The sequence below is a fragment of the Rhinoderma darwinii genome, chromosome 4, assembly GCF_050947455.1.
Source record: "Rhinoderma darwinii isolate aRhiDar2 chromosome 4, aRhiDar2.hap1, whole genome shotgun sequence".
NCBI lineage: Eukaryota > Metazoa > Chordata > Amphibia > Anura > Rhinodermatidae > Rhinoderma > Rhinoderma darwinii.
The window spans coordinates 94,609,160-94,633,096 of NC_134690.1; the positions used below are offsets into that span (position 1 = coordinate 94,609,160).

The 23,937-nt window shown below is 42.8% G+C and overlaps 1 protein-coding gene across 2 annotated transcripts in view; it reads left to right on the forward strand.

The window, feature by feature from the left end:
- DGKD (diacylglycerol kinase delta) overlaps window positions 1-23,937 on the forward strand; it is a 109,447-nt gene that overhangs the window by 27,182 nt on the left and 58,328 nt on the right. For both annotated transcript variants that reach the window (XM_075861395.1, XM_075861394.1), the window contains exons 4-7: window positions 13,731-13,835; window positions 15,668-15,800; window positions 20,209-20,315; window positions 21,362-21,487. In XM_075861395.1, coding sequence (XP_075717510.1) covers window positions 13,731-13,835; window positions 15,668-15,800; window positions 20,209-20,315; window positions 21,362-21,487 — 471 coding nt within the window. The remainder of the gene's footprint in view (window positions 1-13,730; window positions 13,836-15,667; window positions 15,801-20,208; window positions 20,316-21,361; window positions 21,488-23,937) is intronic.

Consider the following 23,937-nt stretch of genomic DNA (forward strand, 5'->3'; position numbering starts at 1 on the left):
CATGGCAGAGCTCAAAATGGAAGGAGCGCCATTTGGCTTTTAGAGCGCAGATTTTGCTGGACTGGTGTATGGGCGCCATGTCGCATTTGCAGAGCTCCCTTAGGTACCAGAGTAGAGTGTAAAACCCTGAGAAGTGACCCCATTTTGTAAACTACACCCCTCAAGCCATTTATCATTTGCCTGGACATATGACAGGGCTTAGGAGTGAAAGGTTGCATGTGAGGCCTATTTTGGTGATTTTCGCAGCATTGGCCCACAATGGCAGGGCTCTAGGGTCAAATAATAAAACAAACCCCCAAGTAGTGACCCCCCATTATGGAAACTGCACCCCTCAAGGCATTTTTTAAGGGCTGTAGTGAGCATTTTGACCACACAGGCGTTTTTGTTTTTTTAGAAATGAATGCTCATTGGATGGTGCAAAGTGATATGCCATTTTAGTGCACAATATGTTGTGCCCAGTTCGTGCCACTGAAGAAAAATACCTCAAAATGTTAAGCGGGTTCTCCTGGGTATGGTGATGCCATATATGTGAATGTAAACTGCTGTTAGGGCACGCTGCAGGGCTCAGAAAGGTGGGAGTGACATTTGGCATTTGGGCTGCAGATTTTGCTTAGTACCGGTAGTAGTTTTGTTTGGGGTTTTGCTGGTATTTCAGTTTATAATGTGGGGGTACATCAATGCATAATAAGAGGGTATAATAATGCGGTAAATAAATAATTCATAGATATGTGGCCAATGTCACACTGATAAACGGTACTCAATCTTATCCGCTTTTGGAACGCTCTGCACATTTTGCATCGCCATAGTCTGAGAGCCAGAACTTTTTTATTTTTACTCCACCAGAGCTGTGTGAGGGCTTATTTGTTGCGAAACAATCTGTAGGTTTCGTTGTTACCATTTTGGCGTACATGCGATTTTTTTTGATCACTTTTTATTTCATTTTTTGGCAAGCAAGGTGACCAAAAACCATCAACTCTGATGTTTTTTATTCTTTTTTTTTTACGGCGTTCGCTATGTGCTATGAATGACAATTTTACTTTATTCTGCGTGTCAGTACGATTACGGTGATACCGTATGTATATAGATTTTTTATGTTTTGCAGCGTCTGCACAATAAAATTACTTTTGTTTCAAATTATTTATTTTTTTGTGTCACCATATTCTGAGAGCCATTACTTTTTTTATTTTTCCGTCAAAAAAGCTGTGGGACGGGCTGTAGTTTTTAATGATATAATTTTGGGGTACATGCAACTTTTAGATCCCTTTTTTTATTCTGTTTTGGGAGGGGTAGTGACTAACAAACAGCGAATAGGTAAAGTAGCGTGATATTTTTATAGTTCGGGTCGTTATGGACGCGGTGATACCACATATGTGTACTTTTTTAAATGTTTTCCGTTTTTTCATATAATAGGCTTATTATTGGAAAAAAGGCTGTTATAGTGTTTTTAACATGAAACTTTTATTTTTTTTAACTTTTTTACAACATTTTTATTAACTTGTTTTAACTTTTTTTTTGTCCCACTAGGGGACTGGCATGAAGCCCTGATCGCTATTCTAATACTATTCACTGACAGCAAGCTTATTAGGCTTCGCCTCCCGGCGGGGCCTAATAGGCTTCTGTATTTGGAAGCGATTATTAGCCTACGGTTGCCATAGCAACCATTGGAACCCCCGTGGGTGCCGATGGTTGCCATTAGCAACCATAGGGTGCGATCTAATCACCTAGATGCGGAGATAGCTGCATCTAAGGGGTAAATCGGCCGGATCGGAGCCTAGCGGCCATCGCATACACCTCATGGAGCTGTGATTGGTCAGTCTACTGTGACTGACCAATCAAAGCAATCGCCAGCCGGGGACCACTGTGATTGGTCCCCTTCCGTCTTACTGTGCCGATCAACTGTCCTAAACAGTTGACGGCACAGTTCTGTCACCCTGTCCTTTGACAGGGTGACAGTTTTTAGCCAGGACACACCGGTACGTCCCAGTGCCTTAAAGCACTGCAATACAGGACGTACCGGTGTGTCTTGGTGCTGTAAGGGGTTAATGCACCATGTCCATTCTTTTCTGGGCAATTCGGAGAGGGGCACTGTAACCTTCACTGGCGAATGATCTGAGAGGGTTTAAGGGCCAATCTCGACTGTATGTAGTGCAATATGTCGTGCATAAATATGTAGCCCAGTCATTGGTTCAATCTGTGTTATATGGAGAAAAATGTGAAGTGACACGAGGATGGGTCGCATGTTCACCACACATTTACTACTCAGAGTTCTTGCAATTTTCTCTTGACTCTCCCCAGGGCCACAAAAGACGTAGCAGAGTGTTTTGTGGCTGAATCTAACAAAGGAACCAGAGTCTCATTAATGTCACCTCTGACAATCAAAGGGCCTTCTGATTGTCGATAGTCTTTGTAATCCAAGCAGTCTGTGATGATGGTTGTGGGCATATAGATTAGTTAGTTGACTATCTTACCTTTAAGGAACAGCGTTCTACCGTCTTCAGTGTTGTGTTGAACCAGCATGACCACCTTGACGCCTCGGGAAGCAGAGCTGGGACAAGAACTGTGGATCCACATGGAAAAATAACTAGTAGGCAATTTGGGAATCTTCCCTCCTTTTGAATACGGTTTTTAGGTGAGTTTAAACCCATTACGTTATTGGAAATCAACTCTATCAAAGGCATGATAGTTGAGGTAACACAGTAACCATAAGCCTATTGCTATTGTACCATATTTTTCAAGAAAATTAATAAAGGGAATGGGAAGAGGGGAGGAGGTCGGTAGAGACAGAGGGAGAGAATATAACGCACATATATTCCGATGCTGGATCCCTGACAGTTTTTAAGTTAAAATCCGGAATAAACTATCTAAAGGGGGGGTATGCCATTAGAGGGGGTACAGAGAGATTATTATCATTCTGGGCCAGTGCCCGACTCTGATCCACTGACATATAAAGAAAAATAAGAGTAGCGTAACAGTGCAACAGCCATGAAATGGTGTGTTAAGACTGAGGTCACATAGGACCATAGATTATAAGGGGACTGGGGTATGATGGCATGAGGGTGCTACTAAGCACTTCACCACTAATCCAGGTGTAAGAGACTAACTGTCCTTTTACATGGCTTGATATGGACCATGAAAAGGACATACAGCTCGTTGATAGTCGCTCGTTTTCTTCCTTCACAAAGAGCAATGATTGGTTATGTATAAGGTGGAGTGATCTATGGCGTTTGTTAGTTCATCAGCTGATCGTTGCCATGTTTACACAGGACAGTGACCGGATACCAGCATTCATATGCAAATTTCAACGGCAGGTAGATGTGTTTTTCTTCCCGGATGTTTTTTTTTGTTCATTCGCGAAAAAAAAGCGTCATGCCCTATCTTGGAGCATTTGAATCTCCGTTGAAATCAATGGGAGGCGGAAAAAAAATGCACTGTTCGTTTGAAGCGGTGTAAAAGTAAAAAAAAAACACCCAAAAAAGTGGAAACAAATTATTTGCATTTCAAAATCTGCTTAAAAAATCCAGAATTAATTTTGAGGGAGATATTTCTCTGCTTGGCTTAAAACGCTGTGTTCACATATCCTTAGGGTCCAATGTTATTTAAAAATGTATTCACTTTTCTCTTTTACTGCATGTAGTTTTTCTATCTCTCTTGAACTTGCTGCTGACCATGTCATGTCTATGGTGGCTGTCAGACCTTCCCCTGACAGCTTGCGTTACGGATAAAAATAGATTACAAAGGTTGGATTTTTCCCATCTGATTCCATTTTTTCCTCAAAGATAAGTGGCATGTTCCACAGAAATTTTGACTGTTCATCTGTTTCAGTGTATATGATGCAGGCTTCTGAGCAAACCCCCTACAGAAATTATATAGGTGTTTAGATGGTCAACTTTGCACTTGAATGTATGCATACATTTTCACGATCTGTGGGTATGTGGACCCAAAGGGCCATAGCGGGATAGCAGCTGGCCAACAGGATAACAAGTCAATGTCTATAGTTCGAATAGGGTACCTGTGGTAATTCAGACCGTAGCGATGGGTAGGCTCGGACGGGACCTTAGCAGTAGGCAGACATCAGGCGCGGTGTAACACAGCAGGCGTAGTATAGGGCACAACACGACTCCAACTCTATGGCACAGGAACAACGTAGCATGGGATACAGGTAGCAGGTACGGGAACACTGGGAACTGGAAAACACCTAGGGGACATTTACAAAGACTAACACGGGTAAGCACAACAACACTCAGGCAATGAGGGAAGGGGCAGGGCCCTTCTTATAGTCCAGGGTGAGTATAGGCTAATTACATATTAAATTCATGTGCGTGCGCTGGCCCTTTAAGGCCGGGCTCGAGCGTGCGCGCACAGCCTACGGGACACCGCAGAATGAGGAGGAGATGCAGGCCAGCGCTCACAGATCCATGGCTGCGGCCGTCAGGAGGTGAGTAATCCCTATGGCCCATAGCTTGGGGGTTACATACATGACTGTAAAGCACACGACCGTAGTGGTTTTGCGGCCCACAAAACCACTGATCCGTTGCGGTCCATCTGTCCGCTAAAAACTTCCATAGTGCATCCATGCAACATCAGTATTCACGGATCCGCAAAAAAATAATAATTCACAGATGGTCATGAACGATGGACGAGTCCGAGCCGCAAATACGTTCAGTAAAATGACATGTCCTGAGTTTTTGCAGCCCAGATTCGTGGACCCCACACAGATCCGTGATTATCACAGTCATGTTCATGGGGCCATAGAAATGAAATGGTCTGTGCTATCCGCAGAATTCAAATCCACACAGACAAAATACCACGGTCGTGTGCATGAGGTCAAAGAGAAGCACCAGTTTGTGTGTCTGCTTACTTACAGAAGAACTGTGTGTTTAACTGGACCACATTGAATGATTAAGATGGCCAAATATATTAGTTTATTTGGTTGGCACTGCCCTCCAGTTGCCTTATGTGGATGTACACTGACCATTTTGGATTTTTTCAGACAGTTTCATTACTATTTCCCCCCAGAGATCAGCAGCACCAGAGATGACGGGCAGCCTCTCTCAATCCCCTCCCTCAATAGAAATAACATGGCCAATATACCAATTGGGGATGAAAAATGCCAGCCAAACAACTTTTAAACATGTCGTCTGTGGCCAGTCAGATATATATATATCCAAAAATAGAACCTCTAGTTACATTATATAATGAAAATGTAAGAACATTTTCTGTATTACTAATGGTTAAGCAACTTAACAATAAGGGAGCGGTTTTATTGCTATTTTTAAGACATCTCAGTACACACCTTCTGCATATTACTCGGCGTGTGGTTAACAGAGCAATGTACTAGAGGGCAGGATGTGGGTTAATAGCGGAGTTGTAACCAGATTATATAGCTGGCCAATCTTGTGATAAAAAATAGGTTAATAGCAGATCTTTTTTTTATAAACTATGAGACCGCAATTTAATATATACTGTATTTGTAGGCTTTTGACATTTTTTAATTTTTTTCCAGATCTGTGTTTTGTACTCAGTCGAGTCACATTATTATGACCACCAGCTAATATCCAGAGTAACCGCCGTGTGCAGCACGGACAGTAGCTGGACGGGCTGGGAGTGACTCAATAAGGTGCGGGTCGGTTGTCTCAGGTATCTGGAGCCGTGCTGACTGCAGTGCATCCCACATTTGCCGCAGGGTGCGTGGGGGAGGATCCATAGAGCCAACAAGACGATAGAGTTGGTCCCACAGATGCTCAATTGGGTTCAAGTCTGGTGAATTAGGGGGTCAGGGAAGTACTTAGAGGTCTTGGTCGTACTCTTCCGACCACTGTCGGACATTTCTAGCCGTGTGACATGTCGCATTGTCTTACTGGAAGATTCCATCTGCCCCAGGGAAGACAAACAGCATGTATGGTGGACGTGATCTGCATCGATGGATTCATAACCAAATCAGTTCAGAGTGCCTTCCACATGGGTGGATGAGTGGTCCCAGAAATGCCATGAAAAAATTCCCCAGAACACAACGCTGCCGCCACCAGCTTGTGTTCTTCCAGCAATGGTTGCAGGTTGTTTGTTCTCTGATGTTTCCTGCCTGACACGCCAATGTCTATCTGTTCAATGAAGCAGAAAATGTGACTCATCGGAGAGGGCAACCTTTTGCCAATCATCGGTGGTCCAATTCCGATACTGCCATGCAAATTGAAGCCTTTTTTTCCAATGCACCTTTGTTCGCATAGGAGCAGTGACCATCCGTCTGCTTCAGTGCCCCATACGCAGTAGGGCTCGCTGAACTGTTTTAGACACACGTCTGGTCGCCCCCTGGTTGATTTTCACAGTGAGCTGCTCCACTGTAGCAGGTCATTCGGCCCTCGCGCACCTTCGTAGCCTACGTGGTGCTCTGCAGTTTTCACGTCTGTTATTCCCAATGGTGCCATTTGTCCACTCACTATACACTTTTCACCACAGCAGCACGCGAACAGTTCACAGACTGCACTTTTTGAGAAATATTGCCACCCTTGGCCGAAAGCCAATAATCATCCCCTTTTGCAACTCTTCTAAATCGCCACTTACCCATGGCAACAACGAGTGATATGTGATCAGACAGCCTATCGCACACCTTATATACCCACCAAGCCAGCCCACGACACATCACTTCCTTCATGGGCTACGCTCTGCAGAAGTCAAAAGTAGGAGGTGGTCATAATAACGCGACTCGACTATGTATAAAGGCCCTTGTAAGTGGGCCGTAGGCAACCTCATTAGCAGCGTTATCCGTGTTGGGATTAGGACAATGATGCGATTTGATATAAATGGGTTCATATTGCTGTTTCTCTGCAGTGCACTGCTAAACACTTTTAGGCCTCCTTCACACCCACACTTTTTGTGTGCCATTTTATGGGCCAAATGTTTATTTGGAAAATGGTTTCTTTTAAGGCGACTTTGATGGTGCTTTTTCAAAACTGTGTTTTACTACCGGCGTTTATTTTATGTTGTATTTTTCACATTGTTGTGATTCAAAGATCGTTCCTCTTTGCAACACATAATCTAAAAAAAAACAAAAAAAAACTTCCACCAAAAACGCAATATAATAACGCAACACAAATTGACACTTGTGTTTTTTTAAAAAAAAAAAACAAGACAAAAAAAAATAATATAGAGGTCTATGGGAGAAAAACGCCGCTAACTGATGCAAAAAACACCAAAGCCAGGCTTGCTGTGATTTTGCACAAAATACCACTGACCCAAAAAAAGCAAGTTAAAGAGGCTCTTTCACCAGATTCTCAAATCCCTATCTCCTATTGCATGGGATCGGCGCTGCAATGTAGATAACAGTAACGTTTGTTTTTTTTGAAAAACGTTCATTTTTGGCCAAGTTATGAGCAATTTTATATATATGCAAATGAGCTTTGAAATTTACAACTGGGCGTGTTTTTTTTCGTATGTCCAACTGGGCGTGTATTATGTTTTTAACTGGGCGTGTTTACTTGTTTTACTAACTGGGCATTGTGAATAGAAGTGTATGATGCTGACGAATCAGTGACCAATCAGCATCATGCACTCCTCTCCATTCATTTACACAGCACATAGTGTTCTTACTAGAACGATGTGCAGCCACATACACAAGTGTCCTGATAATGAATACACATGACCTCCAGCCTGGACGTCATGTGTATTCAGAATCCTGACACTTCTGAATCTTTTCTGTGAGATTTCCAGCAAGGGAAACACAATGTCGTTTACCTCGTAATCTCGCGAGATTACGCGTGGCTTGCTGGAATCTCACAGAAAAGATTCAGAAGTGTCAGGATTCTGAATACACATGACGTCCAGGCTGGAGGTCATGTGTATGCATTATCAGGACACTTGTGTATGTGGCTGCACATCGTTCTAGTAAGAACGTGATGCTGCTGTGTAAATAAATGGAGAGGAGTGCATGATGCTGATTGGTCACTGATTCGTCAGCATCATACACTTCTATTCACAACGCCCAGTTAGTAAAAATAGTAAACACGCCCAGTTAAAAACACTATACACGCCCAGTTGGACATACAAAAAAAAACACGCCCAGTTGTCCATTTGAAAGCTCATTTGCATATATATAAAATAGCTCATAACTTGGCCAAAAATGAAAGTTTTAAAAAAAAACAAAAAACTTTACTGTTATCTACATTGCAGCGCCGATCGCATGCAATAGGAGATAGGGATTTGAGAATCTGGTGACAGAGTCTCTTTAAAATAAATAAAACGCTGTTTTATTAAAAGAAAACGCCTGGAAAAACACCACTAAAAACTTAGTGTTTTTCCTAGAATTGCTGTGTGGGATTCGACCCTTACTCCTGTTGCACCAGTGGCTCACATTAGAGAAGCACTGGTATCTAGTTGAATACAGTAAAATACTGTAATGTCTGGTGACCAGTCCATCCACCCGCAGGTACAAATAAGGGGACCAGTCATTGATAGAGTGGTACATTCTCTATGCCCTGTTTGTATACACTACATTGATCAGCGATAGGCATGCTGGAATACAGGTGCGGCTAGAATGAATACACTGGGGCCCTGCATTAGAGCTCTGTTCTACTATTTGCCTCTCAGTTATATTACAGACAGCTTATGGTACCTCCTAGTGTAAAACCTTCGTAAACAGATCCAAACAGCAATCACATTATGCAATTGACTTATAATCGGGTTTGTTGAGGTACCGTCGAGTTTTATGTTTGCGCTCAAAAATAAGGGAGACCCCAATGGACTGCCCTAGTGCAGATGTGAACATAGCCTTACAATAGCACAAGAGCAGTTAGGCCTCATGCACACAGCCGTGCCCGTAACCATGGTTCGCGATTACAGGCATGGCCGCGGACCGCCACCCGCATTTTCGGTCCGTACTCCCATATAAAGTATGGAAGCACGGTCCGTAAAAAAGCAAAAGATAGAATATGTCCTATCTTTTGGGGAGGCTTTCTACGGCCAGACACCTGACGCACATAAATGGGAAGGTGTTTGTGGTCAATCGAAATTAATGGGTCCCCAATTACGGACGAAATCTACGGTCGTGTGCATGAGGCCTTAACCTGCATTGTCCCATTAATAACTGATCCATATGATCTATAGCAGTACCAACGTTGTTTTGCAAGTGTTCACCCTGTACATGCTGCAGACACAAAGTTCTGCTGCCTTTTATATTCTTGAATGTGACAATTGCTGGGAAAGGTTCCCACTGGGCACGGTGTCTTATTTGTGTAATAATACATAAGTAAATACTTCTTGTAAACCCTGGGTGTTCTCGGCTATATTTAGAGTTGGGGAAGTTAAGATTTCTTTGTTTTAACTAAAATTATTTTGTTCTCCTTCCCTTTTGCATAAATACTATTTAAATACACTGCTATAGTGAAATCTGGTCCTTCTCATTCTTGTCTCTTCACATAGGGTCTACTTACCAGAAACCCTTTCATATGTTGCGCCCATTGTCATTTTCATGTATTTTTTATGTTTTCTCACTACATTTTTGCTTCAAAGAAATAAAAAAATATCTTGTTTACTTAAAGGGTATTCTCATCTCGGGCATTTATGGCATATCCTCATGGATGTGGATCTAACCTCTGGGACACACACGTATTTCTAGAACAGGGCCCGCTGACCCCCGTCCTACCTTGTTCGGCTGTTGCTGCTCTCTGGCCACTAAGATAGGAGGTGGCTGGGAGTACGGATATAGCTGAGCTACGCTGTTTCTGTGACTCCCATAGAATTGAATAGGAGTATATGTACGGAAATAGCATAGCACAGCTAGCTACGCTGTTTTTGGAATTCGGGAATTATGGAAAAAGTGTAGCTCCCTGTCCTACATTTTCTTTAACTCCCGTTCACTCACTTCTATGGGAGTTATAGAAACAGTGTAGCTCAGCGGCAGGACGGGGCCCTGTTCTAGGGATTGGTGCGGTTCCCAGAAGTGGGACCTGCATCTATTGGACATTAATGGCATATCCTGTGTACATGCTATAATTGTTTGAGATGAGAATACCCCCTTTTAAGGCCTTATTCACATGAACGTGTTTTACGTCCGTGATACGCACGTTATTTTCACGCGCGTCGCACGACCTATGTAAGTGAATGGGGCCGTTCAGACTGTCAGTGATTTTCACGCAGCGTATGTGCGCTTCGTGCAACTCACGACATGTCCTATACTTGCCCGTGTTTCGCGCTGCACGCACCCATTGAAGTCAATGGGTCCTTGCAAATCGCGCACGGCACACGGAAGCACTTCCGGGTGACGCACGTGATTCGCGCTACAGCTGGTAAAGAAGAGAAGGGAAACATTAAATTACGCAGCCACGCACCATATACACATGTCACACTGAACGTTTGCGTGCGCAAAACGCAGCGTTTTTTGCATGCGCAAAACGGACACATTCATGTGAATAAGGCCTTAGATTGAAACTGGCTTCCAATAGACAGTCGCTAAGGTGCATTTTGGCCATCAATGTATTACAAGGATCACCATTCCTATGGCTGACATCTATGTTCTACATTTCACCTCAGGAGAAATAAACAGCTGGTTGCACAACTTTTCCCAGCAAAATAATCTGTTTAATGGGGGTCTCGACGGCTCTCATATTAAAGGGGATCTCTGTGTTACATTTTTCCGTAATCTACAAATGATGGTTGATTAGGATGAGTGATGTAGATATATCTATATAAATGGCCAAAGATGCTCTGGGCAACATAAAGCTGAGCGACAAACCTTGCGGAAACTGTAATGCCGCCTTTCCACGGTACAAAATGATCATTGCAGTCAAGACATGAGGTGTTTCTAAATGGATACTGCAGCGAGTAAGGACTCCACTGTGAAAAGAGATTAAGAGGGCCTGCGCTTTGTGCCAAAGTTTTCACTGCCCCCCCACATGCCCACAAAGACATTCCTGTCACAACGCTGACCATAAATTCAGTATATTTGCAAATTACAAAAAGATGGCATCATATTTAGGTATGTTAGTAATTGTGGTTGCAGGGCGACATATATGTGTGTGAGGTCACATAATGACCAAACTCACAAAACCCAGCAGAGATGATTCATCTTGTGACCTATATGGGGAATGGACAGTTCTCCTCTAAATAGGCCACACAGGTGCTTGTGTGAATGGAGGAGAGGTGAAGCATATTCGATCCTCTTTGTGCCTTGTTCGGGCCCCATGAAGTGTATCAGGTCTATATTTAGAGATTAAAGGAGAAGCCATCTCTCTCTGAAGAAACTTTCTCTACTGTTCATGTATGGGGGATGTGCAGTCGTGTCATCCTGCAGGCAGAAATGTGATTTTTGTACAGAAAATCATTGTCCCATTGAGGTAAGGAAAGTTTTTAACTGTATGATAAATGTGTATACCTTCTGCTCCGACCGTTAGTGTAGATGAGGGTTAAAGGACCAGTTTCTCATCATTATCTTACAACTATTATCTCTTTTTAAGGCATCTTTGTTATAGAATATTTTTTCAGAGAATTGCCATCTTGTGCTCTATTCTGAGTGTTACTCCCCATGTGTGTGGACAACTTTATGTCCATAGATAGGTTGGCAATATCAGTTTAATATGATGTATTGTAGATAATATGCCAGGTCAGACATATTATGACTTTAAAGGCAACCCCTTTCCGTATTCCCTATTAAAATACATGGATGTCATGGGGGTGGGGGGGTCATCCGCCTGGGCTTTCCCCCTCTATAAGCCAGAGCAGAGAGACACTAAGTACCAGTGACTCATATTCTGGCAGACCCAGTCCGTCCTTATGTTGCATGGATCGCCATTTACTTGAATGGAAAATGTATGGCTGGCCACAACTTCATCGTCGGGCCAGCCTCATTCCTTAAAGAGCTTGTCCAGAATTAGAAAAAGTTCTGCTTCTTTATCAGAAACAGCGCCACGTCTGTCTATGTGTGTGTCTAGATGAATGGAGATGAGCTGCAATAAAAAAAAAAAATATTTTATAGGTTTAATTTTCACCATTTGAGGCCTTATTTACACGAGCGTAGTTCACGTCCGTGATACGCGCGTAAAAATCACGCACGTCGCACGGACCTATGTAACTCAATGGGGCCGTTCAGACAGTCCGTGATTTTCACGCAGCGTGTCCGCTGCGTAAAACTCACGACGTGTCCTATACGTGAGCGGTTTTCGCACATCACGCACCCATTGAAGTCAATGGGTGCGTGAAAATCACGCGCGGCACACGGACGCACTTCTGTGTGCTGCGCGTGATTCGCGCAACAGTTGTTCAAGAAATGAAGGCAAAAATAAAAGCACCTCCTTCATTTCTGTGTCTAAACCTCAAAAAAGTGTGTCCTAACGATGGCATATGCGTGAAAATCACGCAGCCATCCACCAAACACTTATGACACACGGAACTGCAACGCGCTAAAAACAAACGCAGCGTTTTTTTGCGCACGCAAAACGCACACGTTCGTGTGAATTTCGCCTGAGGAAGAGATTAGGTAAAAAAATGTAAAAAAATTTTTTTTATATCTTTTTGTTCCACCTCATTTTATCAGCAGTGTGTAATGTTTATAGCAAATTACCGTTTGTGTATCTTACTGTTAATAGGTCATTATTATTTTTTTAGCTTTTTTTTTATATTAACAATTCTTTTTATTTTTAATCCTTCAATAGAATAATTTTTATCCGCATTCAGTATAATAAGCTTGAATATTAGAGACATCCAGATCTGTGGATATGACTTAAACATGTCTCATTATAGGGAGAGCTGTACGTGGCCGATACATGCTAATAATAGTGTGAATGTGCACGAAGCAATAAGGTGGTCATTTACAATTTTCACTAGAGTTACTGTTTTTATATGACTGGCAATTTTCATGTGACAAAAAAGTTGCACTCCTAGGCCGGGTTCACACGTAGTGTAAATACTGCGGATTTTACGCAACGTATTTCATTGCGGGAAAATCTGCAGCATAATACAACAGCAGCAGAGTGGATGAGATTGGAACAAACTTTCATAAATTGACCTGTGGTGCATTGCTTTTCTGGTGCGTATTTTCCCCATTGAACTCAATGGGAGGTAAAACACGCAACAAATAGCAGATGTTCCAGTTTTTGCAGCGGAATAGCTACGATTCCTCCGCAAAAATCGCAACTTTGAAAAAAAGAAAAAGATTATATGTACCCAAAACTCTCTGCTTCTGCATCCCGCACTGCCTCCAGGGATGACGTTTCATCCCATGTGACCGCTGTAGCCAATCACAGGCTGCAGCGATCAAATGGAACAAAATGTCATCCCAGGAGACCGTGCTGCAGGACAACAGAGGGACGCGTCACCATGGCTACGGGTAAGTATAGACTTTTATTTTTTTTTACGTAGAGACTTTCGGGCCAAAAAACGGCACCGCGATTTGGTGCGTTTTTTTGGCCGGAGTTTACTGCGGGGACCAGGGGGGATACGCTGTGTATTTTTACGCAGCGTATCTGTCCTGTATGAACATACCCCCAGTCTTCAAGTTGTAGCAGTAGATCAGCACATGTGTACATATATACACACATATACACATGCACAGTCATCTGAAGTTTATAGACAAGCCCTTGTTTGTATTTCCAGCGGCACTATGCACATTGGGCTTCCATGCCTTTAGCAAATAACTGCTTCAAATGAAATCTCTTTTTGCTCCCCCCCCCCCCTCGCATTGCATCTGAGGCATTTGCATTCAGCCGTCAGTTTTTTACACTTTATCCTCCTTTTCTATTTTTTAGGTATTCACTCCCTTTCGCAAACTGATCCTGAGTGCGGACAACAGAAAAGACATGGAGGAATGGATGGCGGCTCTGAAGTCTGTGCAGAACCGTGAGCTCTTTGAGGTAGTGACATGTCCGCAGCTATTGTGAGAGGTCGGCACTAGTATTGCTGTAAGATTGCAGGTGAAGCTGGGTCATTTACCTGGTAGGACAAGTGCACAATGTATTCATTATTGTATTTCTGGAGTGGCCAGAGCCTTGATGGTTTGGATATTTCAATGTGATTATCCCCTTATCTGTTTACTGTTGCCAGATTCCTGAATGACCCATTTGTATAGTTTTTTTATTTATACATCCTTCTTTATATCTCTATATAACTAGGCTGATTCAGGAGAAAGCTGGGTACGAAAGTGTGTGAGACCGGTAATGGTAGACATTGATTGTCACTCAGCTTTCCCAGAAACATACACTATATGGACAGAAGTATTGGGACACGTACACATTACACCTACAGGAGCTTTTATGACATCCCATTCTAAATCCACAGGCAGTAATATGGAGTTGGTCCCCCCTTTGCAGCTAAAACAGATTTTGGAGTGTGTCTGTGGGAATTGTCCATTCATTCAGAAGAGCATTTGTGAGGTCAGACACTGATGTTGGATGAGAGGTCCTGGCTCGCAATCTCTGTTCTAGTTCATCCCATAGGTGTTGGATGGGGTTGAGGTCAGGGCTCTGTGAGGCCAGTCAAGTTCTTACACACCAAACTCACCCAACCATGTCTTTATGAACCTTGCTTTGTTACTGGGGCGCAGTCATGCGGGAACAGAAAAGGGCCGAACACCAAACTGTTCCCACAAAGTTGGAAGCTACAATTGTCCAAAATGTCTTGTTATGCTGCATCATTAAGATTTCCCTTCACTGGAACTAAGGGGCCTAGACCAAGCCCTGAAAAACGACCCCATAGTATTATCCTTCCTCCACCAAACTTTACAGTTGGCCCAATGCAGTCAGGCAGGTAACATTCTCCTGGTATTTCCCAGACTCAGCCATCAGACTGCCAGATAGAGAATGTGATTCCACAGAACACGTTTCCACTGCTCCAGTGGCGGCAGCTTTACATCAGTCCATCTGACGCTAGGCATTGTTCTTGGTGATGTAAGACTTGCATGCAGCTGCTTGGCCATGGAAACACATGCCATGAAGCTCCCGGGGGACAGTTTTTGTGCGGATGTTAATACCAGAGGAGGTTTGGAGCTCTGCAGTTATTGAGTCAACATAGCAATGGCGACTTTTATGCACTATGTGTCTCAGCACTTGGTAACCCTGCTCTTACGTGGTCTGCCACTTCGTGGTTGAGTTGCCGTGGTTCCTAAACACTTCCACTTTGCTGTAATATCACTCACTGTTGATTGTGAAATATCTAGGAGGGAAGAAATTTCACAAACTGACTGGTTACAATGGTGGCATTCGTACAGTATGACAGTACCATGCTGGAATTTAGTGAGCTCTTTAGAACGACCCATTCTTTCACAAATGTTTGTAAAAGCGACTGCATGGCTAGTGCTGGATTTTTTACACCTGTGGCAATGGGACCAAATTAACACCTAAATTCTATGATTAAGAGGTGGGTGCCAATACTTTTGTCCATATAGTTTATGTAATTAAAAAATAGGGGAAATGTAACACGTTGGTAAAAGAATAAAGCTCAAGGATTTATATTTACTGGTGACTTTGTTGAGAACAATGCAGGTCTCTGTTGTCTTACTATATTTTTCTTCTGCAAAAATCAGGAAATGGCTTTCCTACTAGGTTAGGTAGTTTTACTTGTCTTGTAATTTGCATAACAATCCCGATAGGCAGGACTGCCCCAGGCAGCAGCGATCTGACCTGCCGTGCCTGCGTGTGCACACTGCCTGCCTGCAGGATCAACAGCTCTCTGTGTTTCATGCTTCCAGTCTGCCCAGTACAGTATGGACCATTTCTCCGGAATGCACAACTGGTACGCGTGTTCCCACGCCCGACCCACATACTGCAACGTGTGCCGTGAAGCCCTCTCTGGGGTTACTTCTCATGGACTATCCTGTGAAGGTATGTTAGCGAATATCCTTACTCCATTCCATCTGTAATGTAGACTACTCTTAGTTACTAGGAGGTTTCCGATCTTCCGTGTTGGCTGGCAGGTGTCACAGGCTGTTATGCCTCCAGCATATCAACTTTATGAAATGGTTTTCTTAGTAATTACTGAAGGTGATTATGCCGGTATAAATATAACCTGCTCGGGTTATTAAGTACCGTTTCATTCGCTGGGATTACTGTGTTTGTAACTGGTATAGTCACCTTAATAACTTGCACATCCTCAGGCCGGGGATGGGACTACACAGGCAGCTATGTGACATTACAGAGACTGCTGAAATAACTGCTGGAACAATGTGTTAAATATAGATTAGGGACGCGCCATAATAATTGTGACAACATGCCGCAGAGTTACAACTCATTAATAGCCTGAATTTGGAAGTTCTAAATTTGACTTCTTAAAGGTGTAGTCCAGTTTCGGCAAATTAATGTTTTTTTTTTTTGTATAATTAAAAGTTTCCGACATACTTTTCTGTATTAATTCCTCACCGTTTTCAAGATCTCTGTTTGCTGTTATTCAGTAGGAACCTTCATTGTTTACTTCCAGTGGACACAATTCTGTCCATGGTCACGTCATGGACACACAGGTGCTGGGATCGTTAGAAGACACAGTTCTGATACACATACTGTAATTGTAACAATTCCAGCACCTGTGGCAATCACATGACCATGGACAGAATTGGACCCACTGCAAGTAAATAATGAAGGTTCCTACTGCATAACTGCAAACAGATCTTGAAAACCGTGAGGAGTTAATACAGAAATAATTATATATTGGGTTTCATTCAGTTGCTAATCTTATCAGAGTGCTATCCTAGATTTGTTTATTTGCCTTTGTATAGTAGGGTATTGTATGTACAACAATAGTCTATTATATTACAGTTACCGGAATGACTGGCTTTAATTGTGAGTGGTCTGATATTAGAGGGAGCATTTGGAAATCCCTGATCTGTGTCTGCAGTTCTATAGGTAGAACCACAGGTTCTACCTATAAAAGTTAGACTTCAAGAGGCTCTGTCACCACATTATAAGTGCCCTATCTCCTACATAATCTGATCGGCGCTGTAATGTAGATAACAGCAGTGGTTTTTATTTTGAAAAACGATCATTTTTGAGCAAGTTATGAGCAATTTTAGATTTAGTTTCTTAATGCCCAACTGGGCGTGTTTTTACTTTTGACCAAGTGGGTGTTGTAAAGAAGTGTATGAGGCTGACCAATCAGTGACCAATCAGCGTCATACACTTCTCATTGTTCCAGCCCAGCATGATCCACAGCACAGTGAGATTGTACAGTGAAAGAAGCTGGGCTGGAACAATGAGAAGTGCAGGACACTGATTGGTCACTGATTGGTCAGCCTCATACACTTCTTTACAACACCCACTTGGTCAAAAGTAAAAACACGCCCAGTTGGGCATTAAGAAACGAAATCTAAAATTGCTCATAACTTGCTCAAAAATGATCGTTTTTCAAAATAAAAACCACTGTTGTTATCTACATTCCAGCGCCGATCAGATTATGTAGGATATAGGGCATTTATAATCTGGTGACAGAGCCTCTTTAACTGTGTTCATAGGCCTGCAGGTCAATGGCGTGGTAGTTCATTTCCCTGAGGATTTACTTGATCTGTTATCAGATCTCTCTCCCACTTTCATAAGGTGAGAGATTCCAATAATAGATTTTTTTCCTAGTAAAGGTTAAGGAAGTCTCTTTTTATCGTTTGTAAAATGTTCAATGTGCAGCTCTGTTCACTACTATTTCCATAAAATGGGTTCACGGGACTAACAAATTGGATTTATTGCACACTAAATGCTTACACTATATATATTCTATGTAGCAATCTAATGGACCCATCTACGGGTTCTCCTTTGTTCACATACACCAGAAGTGGGTACAGAGAGCCCTATGTTATGTGTGTATGAGCATATGCCATGTAAGCAATTACAGGAGCGGCATAAGATGGAAATCTCCTCTTGGGGACCAAAATTGCGTAAAATACTTTGCAAATTGTGTCCAATGCAGTAAATTCGCATGCGTGAAAACATGAACATTTCATGCATAGAACAAGCAAAAAATGACAGTCCTCTTAGTAAAAATCTTACTTGATGGCTACCGACCTGTCCAGAAATAAGGTTCTTTGTAGAAATGATACATTATTTTATCCATGCATGATAAGATGAAGCACAACATACTTGTCATTCTTTGGTTGTTTTCTAGTAGACAATCTGAGGGATCATGCACACGACCCTTGTTTTCTTCAGTGTCCTATCCAACATTTTGCGGGTAAAATACTGAGCCATTCGTTTCTATAGGGCCACACACACCCTTTTTTTTTTTTCGGATCCGTGAGTCTGCACTGCAAATTACAGAACATGTCCTATTCTTGTCCGTATTTGTGGTGTGTCTCACCCATTCTAGTATTTGGGTCCGCAAAACAAACGAACAGCACATCGAAGTCACCACTAGGATCTGTATTTTGCGGTCCGCAAAACGGCAACGGTCATGTGGATGAGCGCTTAATGTGTATGGCCCACTTTATGCTTCTGCTGCTTCATTTACAACATGGATATCTCCAACAACTTCCACGTTAATATGCATGCTCGAATCTGAACAAAGTGCATGCTTATCTATCGCCAGAGGATCATGATTGATAAAATCCAACGTGCACAATTCTTGCTTCCCCCAATAACAGCCATCCATTAGCTTATGGGTGGACAGTTATCTAAGGGCCTGTTCACATCAGTGTTGCCTTTCCATTGAGGGGTACCGTCTGAGGTTTCCGTCGGGTTAACCCCTCAACGAAAAGGCAAACTGAAACCTTAGCTTCATTTTCCCTCACCATTGGTCTTAGTGGTGAGGGAAACGTTCCTAATAATAGTTTCCGTTTGTCACCGTTGTGACAGGGTTCCGTTGTTCTTGACGGAAGCAATAGCGCAGTCGACTGCGCTATTCCGTCAAGAACAACGGAAACCTTTAGCAACGTTTCCGTCACCATTGAGATCAATGGGGAGGGAAACGGAAGCTAAGGTTTCAGTTTGCCCCTCTGTTGCGGGGTTAACCCGACGGAAACCTCAGACTGAACCCCTCAACTGAAGTGCAACGCTAATGTGAATTGGCCCTTATGTATATAGCCAGCTTTATTCGTCAGTCATACATATCTTGAGACTGTTTGTTATCGAGTTGTATTGTTAAAAAAAATCCCTATGGTAATAGCAGCTACACTGATCTGTATCAATAGGGATGTTGCGGGCCTGGTGTTGCTAAGGTCTTCACAGCTATTTGAGGTGTGTCTGTCATTAAGGACTATGTGCTTACAGTCAATGACCTTGTGCAGTGCGACCTAAGTTCCTGCTTTGTGGATATAAGGAGTATGAAATATCATTGTGTATATATCTTTTTTAAATATATGTACATGGTATATGAAGAGTTAACTGATTGTGGGTCTAACTAAAGAAGACCACAACGGACTGTTAACAAAGATGTCTGGGGCGCTAGTCCAAGAGCTCTACAGACTTCGCCTAAAATTACCGACACACATCAGATTGATGTTGGCAAATCTCTAATGGCCACTGGCAATCTATGTGTATGGCTTCTGCCAGATTTTCCTGGGCATCCTCACAAATCAGCCATGTTGTTTTATTTTTTTATTTTTTTCATCTGATTTCTTTTTATACAACCATCAACACATCCAATTTATGTTTCCCAGACATCGGGGGTGGATCAGGCAGCCCCCTTAGACACAGAATGTCACTAGGTCCTGCTGACAATATCTAATGTATAGAGACGTTCGTTTCTTTTACTCTAAAACAAAATATCCCAAAAATTATTAGACGTGACACAAAGAGCAGATTATGCATATTTATATGTGCCAGTGTTGCTGAACTGTAAGGCCCAGTTCACACAGCGTTTTTTTGCACTGATTTTGATTCGAACGCTGTGTCGGAATCAACGGCAAAGAACACCCCTAAATCTCCCTCCATAAATTTTACTGGGAAGTTGAGGTGTTTTAATTTTTTTACCGGTGGCCTTTGTCCGCTGGCAGAAAAAAACAAAACGTCGTGCCATATCTTCAATTGGTTTCCGTTTCTGAACCTCCATTGAAATCAATGGGAGGTGGAAAAAGAATGCGCTGTTCGTTTGGAGCGGTTTTTGATAAAAAGAATAAGTCCACAGTATTTACATTTGCTAAAGAAAGTGGCGTCTAAAAACGTGCATTTCAAAATCGACCTCAAAATTCCTGAAGGAAAGTTTGAGGCAGATTTTTTCTGTGTGAACATACCCTTAACTAATGGTTTTACTGTCGTTTTATTACTGCTTCGTTCTTGTTTATTATGGGTTTTCTTTGTCTTTCTTGAATGTAAACAGTCTGCAAGTTCAAGTCCCACCGACGCTGTGCAGTGAGGGCCACAAATAATTGCAAATGGACCACCTTGGCTTCTATTGGAAAGGACATTATCGAGGATGAGGATGGGGTTAGTATGATTTTTATGAGCAAGTTGCTGTGAGTCCCTGAACAGGAAACAAGTAGGGCCTTTTGAATACAATAGTAATATTTGCCTCATATTCTTGACTTGTAAATGTAAGTTGTAATGTAGTTTTCTAACAACCCTTAGCGCAGATAATAAGCAACCCCTTAGGGTTTTTCCACATGCGGCAGATTTGTTCCAGAAAGTTCTGTGACTCAAAATCCCTTCCATACATATGAATGGGGTTGTTTCTGCAGCATTTGCATTCAGATGAAGGGGACAGTCGCAGAAACAAATCTGGCACATGTGAATTTACCCTTATGGTGGCACTTACCACTAAAGGCCCATTTACATAAGCAGATAACGGGTCAGATTCTAACGCTAATGAGCGATCGTGCACAATAAACGCTTAATGTGAATAGGCGTAGTGACTGAGCGACTAGTAGTAAAACGCCCCGTTGATCGTATAAATAATCGTTGGTCATTCTGACATTTGTGGTTTGTAAACTTGAATCATTTGATAGCAGATATGCGACATTGTTAAATGTGTGAGCAAATAATACATTTTTAACGATTGAGACATTAACGTGTGCAAATATTTGTCTGGAATCGCTAAGCAATCGCTTACAGCAATCGTATCAAAGATGGCTAATGCGAAAAACTGCTCGTGTAAATGGACCTTAAGACTCACCCTGAAAGGTTTTATTTCTCATTCACGTCTTAAAGGCTGACGGAAGGACTTTGGGAGGGATTAAGAGATTAGCGTGTAGAGGAACACTAGTAAATCTAATAAATGGTCAGCTCTGTACACAGTTATACCTTGTAATACCAAGCAAGAACCTAAAACAAGTAAATAGAAAACTACAGAGCTAAATCTACATCTTCAGATTTCTTTTATTTTCTTAATACATTATGGCCACAGTTGCCAAAATTATTCTGTACCCTGTTCTCAGATAGTGGACCAAGTAGACTCTTGCAACTATTTAAATGGGGCAAGGAGCTGCATCCTGGTACAGTATTAAAGACTAATCCTTCTGCTATCATTCCTGTAGGTATCAATGCCACATCAATGGCTAGAGGGCAATTTACCTGTTAGTGCAAAATGCACTGTATGCGAGAAGACATGTGGCAGTGTGCTCCGCCTGCAAGACTGGCAATGCCTGTGGTGTAAGGCCGCGGTAAGTTATTTTTTTTTAACACAATATGAGATCATCTTTGGTGCTGATAGTTCTCCTGCTCCAGGACCCTGCTTTACCCTGGGCTTTTTTAAACCCCTCACGACTGCCATACGGCTATATACGTTCTAACTGCCGATGCTCCGTGCAGTTAGCACGTGTATAAACGTTGACAGCCTGGAACGGGTTTAATGACTGCAGTGCTGCTTCAGTGTGAGCAGCACTGCACTCTCATGTTGGCCGAAGCTCTGAGTGCACCGGAATACACCCCCCCCCCCCCAATGTAGATAGTGCCACCTACAACCCCCTGTAGGCAGTGCAAAACCCTCTGTAGATAGAACCTCCTAAGCTCCCTCCAGCATCGGAATCTCCGGCCAGTGCTTTGTCCGAGGATTCACCCCCTAGATGGAGCCCCCGCCGTCTCTCCATCCCCGCAGTAGATAGTGCCACCCCCCTGCAGATAGCAACCCCCCCTGCTGTAGATAGCATCGAACTTCCCACTGTAGATAGCGCCACCTGAACTGACTCTAGGAGTGAAATCACTGGTGTCAGATCGCACTGGCCGGGGATTCTGCTTCTAGAGAGAGACCCTGACGTCACTGTTCATTTAGACAGTGACGTTAGTGTCTCTCTCTAGAAGCGGAATCCATGGCAGACACTGTGGCCAGGGATTCCGGTACTGGAGAAGACCCTGGTGTCACTATCCATATATGGACAATGACGTCAGCAGCTCACTTGGAGCGGAATCCCTGGTGTCAGATCGCTCTGTGCCGGGGATTCCACTCCTACAAGAAGCCTCTGATGTAACTGTCCATATATGGATAGTGACGTCAGGGGCTACTCCTGGAGTGGAATCGCCGCACAGGCAGGGGATTCCGCTTTTGGAGTTAACCCCTGACGTCACTGTCCATATATGGACAGAGAAATCAGGGGCTTCTTGTAGGAGCGGAATCTTCGGCCAGAGGGATTACGCTCCTACAGGGAGCTACAGTGGTGCTATTTACAGGAAGGGGGTGCCATTTACGGGGGAGGTGGCGCTATCTGCAGTGGGGATGTTGCTATCTGCAGCAGGGATGTTGCTATCTACAGGGGGCATTTTGCTATCTACAGGGGGGATGGCGCAATTTACAGGGGGTGTGGTGCTATCTACAGGGGGGTGCTATATACAGGGGGTGTGGCACTATCTACATTGGTATTGTGCCATTATTTTGGCACTATCTACAGGGGACACTGGCGCTATCTACATGGGCACTGTGTGTGGCACTATATGGGCATTACAGGGAGAACTGGCACTACGTGGGCACTGTGGCACAGTGGGCACTATCTATGTGGGCACTGGCACTATCTATGTGGGCAATGTGGCACTATCTACCGTGGTATTGCGTCACTATCTACATGGGCACTGTGGTGTTTTCAGGGGGTTGGGGCAAAAAACCCTTACGAATAAAATTCATCATTTTTTTTAACGTCCATGAAAAACGGATGGCAAATGCCAGTTAAAAACGGTCAGACGGCCGGGAAATGGATTCCAATTTTAAGACACATTGATGCAAAACAGCCATAAAAAACTGACAGTTGATTTGTTGTTAACTGCCATTTTTTTCACAGTCGTGTTTATATAGCCGTCTTCACTCTCCCCTCCCAGCGATTCCGGGGTGACGGTGAGAGAAGAGGACTAATTGTTATAGAGCTCTACAGTGTATGTAAGTATATATATATATATATATATATATATATATATATATATATATACACTACCGTTCAAAAGTTTAGGGTCACTTAGAAATTTCCTTATTTTTGCAAGAAAAGCACAGTTTTTTTCAATGAAGATAACGTTAAATTAATCAGAAATACACTCCATACATTGTTAATGTGCTAAATGACTATTCTAGCTGCAAACGTCTGGTTTTTAATGCAATATCTACATAGGTGTATAGAGGCCCATTTCCAGCAACCATCACTCCAGTGTTCTAATGGTACATTGTATTTGCTAACTGTGTTAGAAGGCTAATGGATGATTAGAAAACACTTGAAAACCCTTGTGCAATTATGTTAGCACCGCTGTAAACAGTTTTGCTGTTTAGAGGAGCTATAAAACTGACCTTCCTTTGAGCTAGTTGAGAATCTGGAGCATTACATTTGTGGGTTCGATTAAACTCTCAAAATGGCTAGAAAAAGAGAGCTTTCATGTGAAACTCGACAGTCTATTCTTGTTCTTAGAAATGAAGGCTATTCCATGCGAGAAATTGCCAAAAAACTGAAGATTTCCTACAACGGTGTATACTACTCCCTTCAGAGGACAGCACACACAGGCTCTAACCAGAGTAGAAAGAGAAGTGGGAGGCCCCGCTGCACAACTGAGCAACAAGACAAGTACATTAGAGTCTCTAGTTTGAGAAATAGACGCCTCACAGGTCCCCAACTGGCAGCTTCATTAAATAGTACCCGCAAAA